At 39.5% G+C, this 8,512-nt stretch overlaps 2 protein-coding genes across 3 annotated transcripts in view; both read right to left on the bottom strand.

Annotated features, from left to right (window-relative positions):
- nmt2 (N-myristoyltransferase 2) overlaps positions 1-1,899 on the bottom strand; it is a 6,797-nt gene extending 4,898 nt beyond the window's left edge. Inside the window, exons 1-3 of the mRNA XM_026284840.1 lie at positions 1,787-1,899; positions 903-1,020; positions 672-816 (exon numbers count right to left, since the gene is read on the bottom strand). Of these exons, the coding sequence (XP_026140625.1) occupies positions 672-816; positions 903-1,020; positions 1,787-1,899 (376 nt within the window). The remainder of the gene's footprint in view (positions 1-671; positions 817-902; positions 1,021-1,786) is intronic.
- Positions 1,900-4,071: 2,172 nt separating this feature from the next.
- LOC113116605 (protein FAM171A1-like) overlaps positions 4,072-8,512 on the bottom strand; it is a 33,038-nt gene continuing 28,597 nt past the window's right edge. Inside the window, exon 8 of one of the 2 annotated variants that reach the window (XM_026284839.1) lies at positions 4,072-7,815. In XM_026284839.1, coding sequence (XP_026140624.1) covers positions 6,138-7,815 — 1,678 coding nt within the window. In that variant the 3' untranslated portion in view covers positions 4,072-6,137. Of the gene's footprint in view, positions 7,819-8,512 lie in introns of both variants that reach the window. The other variant, XM_026284838.1, reaches the window with a different exon arrangement.

The following is an 8,512-nucleotide window of genomic DNA, read 5'->3' as shown; positions in this document are numbered from 1 at the left end:
GCTGATAAACCGTCAATGGAAAGAGGTAAGTTAGCGATATTTATACTATGGTATTGATTACTTGATTGTGAAGTATCTGACGTGCTCCTCCAGAAACTTATTAATTTAAAAGTGACAGTAAAGACATTTATAATATTATAAAACATTACTATTTCAAAATGCTGTTGGACTTTCTATCCATCACAGAATGCGGAAAGAATTGACCAGTGTCCACAAAAATATTAAGCAGCACAACTATTTCATAAGCACCAAATCTGCTCAGTAGAATTATTTCTGAAGGATTATGTGACACAGAAGACTGGACCAATGGCTGCTGGAAATTCTGCTTTAGCATCACAGATATAAATTACATTATTACGTTATTTTAAACTACAAATACATTTCACAACATACTAACTGTATTTGTAATCAAATAAATGCTGCTTTGGTGAGTATAAGAGACTTGTCTGATAACATGAAAAAATCCTATGAACTCCTAACTTTTGAACGGTAGTGTAACTAGACACCTTATGCTTGTGCTTTCATTCATGATGCTGACATTGAATTTTCTGATTTTCTTGTTTAATACAACATTGTTTAAGGGTCAGTAAGGATTCTTACTAATTTGCCAAGGATTTTCCAAATTACGTACATTTGCAATCGAAGACGTGCAGAGGTGACGTATGACTTACTGAGTTTGGGCACGGGTTGAGTGTCCCAGAACTGGTACTTGTGCTTTGTGGCCTCATCTATGTTTTTGGCTGGGCCTTGACAGGTGGACAGGAGCTCCATAGCTCTCTGAATGTCCTGCAGTTTCTGCATTGGAATGGCAGGGTTCTGGGACAGGAATAGAGGGAAATCAGCCTTTTTCTTCTCTTTTTTTTTAAACAAAAGATTTTGATAAAACTATACAAAGCAGAAACCTTTATCTCCTGAGAATCAGAGGCAGAGTCGGACTTGGTTCCGCCTGAGCTTGGTTTCTCCTTCTTTCTCTTCTGTTTCTTCTTTTTCTTCTTTGCACCAAGATCACCCCCAGGACTCCTTAACAAAACCACAACACCTTTCAAATGCCAGATAGACCTTACTGACCTGTATGAGCAGTTTATGGGATTCAAAGACATAACGGGTGAAAGTGTCAGTGGGTTCCTGTTATAACAATAGCCTGGAGGGGGACTGCCAGAGGAAAACCCATAAAAACAAATGTCAGTCTCTTCATGAAAGCTGGTCAAACTTCATAAGGCTTTCCTGAGGGATGCAAGTCTGCCTGACAACAACAGACAATCATCATCCTCAGTCCTCGAGCTCACAAAGATGCTCGACTGCAATGCTGCTCAGTCAGCTCATAAAGAGGATCAAGCCTGTTTGTATTGTTCAGACACTAATGAAACCACGCGGATACTTTCCTCTCACCATGAAGAAAAATTAAAACTTGGAAACCAAACAGACTAACAAATGTGTTTAGAAATATAGTAGAGCTCAAGTAAATACATTTTCTGAGCTCAAATAAATCCTTAAACATTAATATCGAGCTAGCTACAGCTAACTACTTTGATTCAAACACTGTATAAAGTAAATATACAACACTTATCTAGCCTATTTTAAAATGTTTATATATACCACTAACGTACACATCCATGATGCAATTAACGAGCTATTATATTAGCCGACTCGTTTAAATGCACCAATTGTCCTCCTGGTTACCTGGTTGCTAAGCTAACCGTTTGTTTACATCTCTGGAGCAGTTAAACGGCGAGGGGACGCCGCGGCTAATCCTCGCGCAAACAGCAGCTCTTCCGCGCGTGCTCACCCCTGCATGTGCTCGTTTTCCTCCTCGTTGTCTCCGTCGATGCCGCAGGTGTCCTGGTCGTCCAGCTCCAGGCTCTGCTGGCTGGCCGCGGACTCGCTGTCCTCCGCCATCATGGATGAATCTGCTGCAAATCCTCACGACAAAACCACGCAATAAAAACCACGGGAAACAGCACCGTCTACCGATTATTGCCACTAACAGCCCGTAAGCGTGTAAATGGAGACAAGGACAGACCACCATGATGTAGTGTACGTTTGAATGCATTTTTGAATATTTGCTAAATTGATTGTATTTTTTAAATGCATTTTTAATTATAAATAAAAATAATGTTTTATTAACACTGTTTGGACTAGAAGTTGTAGGAAGAATTATATAATTGATCGTGAGCGTGAAACAAATGGTCAGTATTATTAGACTTATTTTTGACAAAATGTTTAATAGCCTATCAACAAAGCTGGGTAGATTACTTACAAATTGTCTTCCGTTATTCAGTACAAATTACATGAAAAAAATGTACGATAGTTAGTAACGTGTTTTATTACATTACACATTTAAGGCTATATAATGAGACTTTATTTTTTCGATTATTTTTAACCTAACTTATTTATCTCATTGATTTAAATATTGATATTGGATTATATTGATATTAAAATGCAAATAACATATATTCCATTTGTTGTTATTAACGTAAAGTAAATTAATCATTACATTATTTCAAGGTTTGTGAGTTTAATGAAAAGCCAATACCTATTTTTGTCATAAAAATGTAAAATTGAAATGAATTATGTTAAAATATCATTCTCTTACACGCAAGGAGTGGTCATCCCATATCTTTGAAAAGTGGACTGCCAGTATAGTCAGTTTAAAATACTTTTTCACAGTTATGACCACAAAACCAGTCTTAAGTAGCTGGGGTATATTTTTAGTAATAGCCAATAAAAAAAACAAAACAAAAAAACATTGTATGGGTCAAAATGATAGATTTTTCTTTATTCCAAAAATCATAAGAATATTAAGTAAAGATCATGTTCCATGAAAGTATTTTGTACATTTCCTACAGTAAATATATAAAAACTTAATTTTTGATTATGCATTGCTAAGAATTCATTTGGGCAGCTTCAAAGGCGATATTCTCAGTATGTAGTTTTGTTTTTCACACCCTCAGATTCCAGATTTTCAAATAGTTGTATCTCGGCCAAATTTCTTGGCCTGTTTTCTGATCCACCTCTCTTTGTTCACTCCAGGCCTCCAAATCTACAGGATGAATTGGTGCGTGTAGATACTCACATCCCCACTCCTGGGCCCTCTCTGATGCCCATGGACATTTTCAGTGTAAGGATTGTGTTGCCTGTTGTCATTATTTAAAATGCAAATCATGTAGACATGTAAAATTTACAAAATTAAACAATTGATCACATATAAAACAACACATGTGATATACATAATTATGTGTTCTTGCCCTTTACTGTTAAACGTGCATTGCGGACTAGAATTGTTAAGCATATGAGTGCTATCAGGAGGCAAGATCACACCTCCAGTTTTTCGTCATTTGGAGTCTGCAAAACAATCTTTTTCCGATTTCAAATTCCTGGGCATTGAGAGGGTTCTCTATAGCAGAGGTGGTAACCGTGATAGAAAATTGTCACAAAGAGAGGCTTTTCTTTTTATAAATGGAAATTGTTGGCATGACAATTATCCCTCATTGATTAAGATCAACTGTCAACAATTTGCAATTGTGCCTATATAAATGATGTTGTTGCTTTTTTGCCCCATAAGCACTTAAGAAAGCATGGGCTGAAATGTGTGCTTCTTGGTCTGTTTTTAATACTTTCTGCAAAATAAAAAAATATTTTTGATAGACCTTTTTTAGTGAAAACAGACCATGTTTGTATCAAGCAGATATATTTTAATAAGCTCATTCTGTACGGTGTAATATAAAACTCTTCTCATGGTCTTGAATAAGTGTAAAACATTAATATACCTTTCATCAACCGTTGATTAATAGCCCTAAAAGTGCAGATTAAAATAAATATCCGTATGTTGCACTTGGTTTAAGCATCTTTACCATAAACAAGTCCAGTAAGCTTTACATTTCATTGAAATGCTAAATAACATAAATGGTTATTGTAAGGTTTTATAACATCTTTAACATAATTCAGTGGAGCCAGTCCAAGATCGGTCACAACTGACCCAGCATAAAGTGACCCTGATGGATTTCGTTTATGATGTGATTATATTCCATCAGCATTGGATATGTTGAAAAAATAGTGTTCAATTAGTGTCGATCAGGTTTTTTGGCTTTATTGGGATAATAGGCCTGAATCATAAAACAAGCAACCAGCCCAGACATTCAAAGTAGATCGCTGAAGAGCAGAGTGACAAGGTTTCTTACAAAGTGGTTACCCTGGCAACAAGCCAGACTTTCAACAGCTTCCAAATAATACGACGCTTTCAGTCCTACATCAGTACATACACACACTGCATAGCATGTCTACAGCAGATACACAGAGCAACACACAAGCATAAACAACTGGGTGAACGAATATGTACATACATACATACAAGGCAAAAAAATAAACCAGAATCATAAGATGTGCTGAACATCACTTTGGATAAAAGCATCTGCTAAATGATTAAATGTAAATGTAAATATGAACATACAGGTGGTTTCAAAAGTCTGACACTACTAGTAAGAATTATTAAACAAGAAAATAATTTTTATAATAAAAACAATTTTAAATAAAAAAAATATATGTTTTTTTTTTCCTATCACAAATATTTTCGGTATAACAATTTAAGTAAAGTTGCAGTGGGGTAAAAAGTTGCTTTTTGGCTTTAATGACAGCAGCACATTGAGCTGCAAGAACAAATTTGCTTATTTTATTAGTCACCTAAATCAAATCCTAACGATTTACATTAACTATTGTTACAATTCTGTCAAAACCTTAAAAAGGTTCAAATAGATTCTAAATCCTAGATTTTTAGTGTGGTTTCAGACTTTTTAGACCCCACTGTATATCCAGATACAGCATTAAAACAGTTACACAAACAATGAGATTAAAGGGGGGTAATGCCACTTGGAGTCAATATATTGTGAGAAACAATAAATCATATGACACAAACTGATAATGGTGGAGAGGAAAAATAAATCTAATGAGGAATATAAATGATCGCTAGAAAGGCACTTAAGAAAAAAAAACAGCAGTTTGGGAGAGAAAAGCTGGTGGCTGTTTGAGTTTATGTGAGTGAGTGCGGTTGAATCCAGCCCTCGTCTGAATGTGCGGTCCACATCACTCGCATGCTAAGGCAAGTTCAAGCCAAAAGAAATCATAACAAAACAACAATTTAAAATACAGTGGTTAAAATAAAAATGAGACATCTCAAGCTACAAAATCCTTAAGTTTAAAGCAATGCATAGTGTTTTTTTCTTCAACAGGTGGGTCTGCTGCCCTGAAGCAATGTTGGCAAAAATTCTACTGTAATCCTAAAGCCAAAAGAAACGCACATTTGAAAATCTGTGCTCGACACACATCAAAATGACTGATTAACAAGAACAAATGGTGCATTATGTTAACTTATTTGGTTGCACAAAGCTTCAGCTGTATTCTATTCATGATTGCATTATTACAATAAAATAAAACATGGGTGCTATTTAGACTGTAGATCGCATTATAGTGGTTTTGTCTGTTTTTTTTCTTCTTCTACCCATTAAGATGTGGAAGACATTCCACTTGTCATCTCATAAAATGTTAAAAAATAAGTGCTGGCAAACACTTAGTGGTGAAGTTGCAGTTGCAGTGTTCAAGTGTTGCCACTAGATGTCATATTGCTCAAAAACAGCAGCATCTCATAAAGCTTAAACAACATATTACCGTCAATACAATGGCTTGCGAAATTTGTGCATTAGATTGTTGGTATTTAATGGTGTTTTATTTTATTTTTTTGTTTTGCTTGCAAACTTCAGATTGTTTGTACTCATTCAGTTTTGAGGCAGAGCTGCTCCAATATTTATTTGTGCTATGGCTTTCTTGGCTTTCATTGCCACAGGCACAGACCTGCGCTCATAAGGCAACTCCATTCAACAGTCCAGCTTACAGTCCACAGGGAAGCACTTAAAGGGACTGTTCACCAAAAATGACTTCTGTCAGCATTTACTCATCCCTCATGGCATTCCAAACCTGTATGACATCTTTTATGTTCAGCAAGACAGCATAATATTCTGAAGAATGCTTCAACTGTTAGAATGAAGACTGCTTCAACCCACAGAATAAATTTAAACAGGTATGGAATGACAGGATGAGTAAATGATGATATTTTTAATTTTTTTTGGTGAACTATTCTTTGAGTTTTGTCATTTTAGGTTAAAGGCCAGTAGTGGTCGCTCCTCTCGTTTCTGCCATGGACTCTTCTTGTTCTCGTCTTCTCCACCATCATCAGGGACGACCAGGTTGTCTGGCAGGCTACTGCCCATGTGCATTTGAGTCTGCTCAGTCCTGAAAACAACGCTATCTGTCCCTGTCTCTTCCACCATTTCAACCACAGGCTCAGGGAGAGGTGGTGGAGAAGGAAGCTCAGGTGGAGGTGACGGGGGAGACAAACTCCCTTCGTCTTCCTCTTCCCTCTCTTTTTCCTGCATAAAACCCCCTTGAGAATGTTCTTCAGGACTGCAGACTGGTGTTGGGCTACCACGGCTCTCTGCATTAGCATTCGAGTCCTCTACAAACACTAGTGGTGTATATTCAACCACGGGCAAAGCAGGCTGAGCCCCAGCTTCGGTTTTACCCCCGACTTTATCACGAACACGCCGCCCTGGTGTGACGTCGCTCATGTCAACCCCAGAGTCCAGACTGGCGTCGTTACTTCCGACACAACTGCTGTTGCATCCTGCCCTCTGCAGGTCGATGTAGGAATGGCGGATGTGTGCATTGGAGCGGCCGTCCAGTGACACGAACCAAGCTCTGGGGTGAGGGAGCGGCTTTCCTCCTCGGAGCGCCATCAAAGTCTTTTCGGCCAGAAGCTGATCTTCTCCGTTCATCTGCACCACATCCAGGCCCGCTTGGCTGAGCGAGTTGGGGATGGAGAGATCAGCGGAAAGAGCAGCTGTTTGCAACATCCACTCCTCAACTCCTCCGCCTCGGTCGTCTCCCTTCCCTTGCGTCCCTCCTTCCTGCTCTCCTTTGCCCCATGGGTGCGGGACTTGGCCTTGGGGATGATGGCACGCACTGAGTTCCGCCTGAATGCTTTCCAACTCGCTCTGTTCGTCTGACTGCAAAAGCAGCGCTTGGCCTGACAGTGGGTGTGTCCCTGGAAGTCGCATGTAGTGGGCGGGGATGACGAGGGTGGGACGAGCTTTGCGGTAGGTTTCTTCCCCTTGGTTAACTTGCAATTCGGAGGTGCAGCAGAGCAGGGCTCCAGGTCGGGGAAGTGGGGTGGGGCGCTCCAGATGGTCTACGGAGCGGGACAACATGTAGTCAGCTGGCCGCCGCTCGATTCCTTGCTCCCGCTCTGGGGATCTGGCTGGACTTGTGGATGCGACTGAAACAGGAGAGAGACGGTTTTCACGCAAGCTTGATTTACTCTCCGAAGACAGTCGTCCTGCAGAGGTCGTGTGATGCAATGGATGGGGGGAAGAGGATGAGATGGACATGTGGAGGGGATGGACGGATGAAGTCGTAATGGACGTATAGCTCCGCCGGTACTCTCCACGTCCCGCCAGGGAATCATAACCCTGGGAAGGATTGTTTGAACAAGCCGATTTGAGGGGAAATATCTCTACTGAGTGTTTGTAGTGGTTGGATCTTTGGCTATTAAGCTTGCTGTGCGAAGCTGCAAGTTCACTGGTGGAGGAGTCGTAGGGGGTGGGTTTAAGCATAGGTGTGTGCATGTCTGGTTCTGCCCCATTGTGGTCTAGGTGAGTCTCACTGATGAGGTTCAGGTGGGACATGGAAGTAGCCTGGTCTCGTTTAGAAGCATCTAAATCAGAGGACAGAGTAAACTTCCTGTGGGCAGGCCGGAAGCGGGCACACTTCCTTCTGAAAGCACAGAAACATGATCTCATAAGCACTAAAGAAAAACTAACATTTTGCTTTTGACCACAGAGATCACTAACTCCCAAAACACTATTTATTTCTCTTAAAATATCATATGATGCATCATCATCCTGTACATTTATGTCATACTGTATGTTACTATTATGGCTGGCTGATATACCAGTGGAAATTTTTCAAGCGGTAGAGATTTTTGACTCTTGTCTCGATCAAGGTTACATGCTCACTATGTTGTGTGCTAGGTGGTCTCAAAAACTTACCATTGGCACACATTTTCAAGCATTGCGGTTTAAATACAAGTGATTTTAAGCCATTTAAATGCAATCAGCATCGAAAGAGAACTCATTTTGCTACATGCAGGCACTGTCTGAAAGAGTTTTTGAGCGCTGAAAGCCACGCATTGGTCATAGAGCGTGGGAGTATTGAACTTTTATTTTTGCAGCTTTATAGGCCGTGAAGAGTTAAATACATACACTTGTGTCAAAATGTTTACGTTTTACAAAAATTACTTGTCTTCAGTGAGCTTGAGTTGTTTTGTGATATTGACACTGGTGACAAGAACTATTAAATCTATATGTCATCAAAAGAAATGGATATCAAAGACAGTGACATAATAATTGGTCATATCGCCCACCCCTAGTTACTATGTTACAACAGTAACAGTGTCAACAGTAAATTA

Source organism: Carassius auratus, chromosome 16 (assembly GCF_003368295.1).
Source record: "Carassius auratus strain Wakin chromosome 16, ASM336829v1, whole genome shotgun sequence".
Lineage (NCBI taxonomy): Eukaryota > Metazoa > Chordata > Actinopteri > Cypriniformes > Cyprinidae > Carassius > Carassius auratus.
Note: the sequence above shows the minus strand (reverse complement) of the source record. Positions and strands in the feature narration are given on the sequence as shown.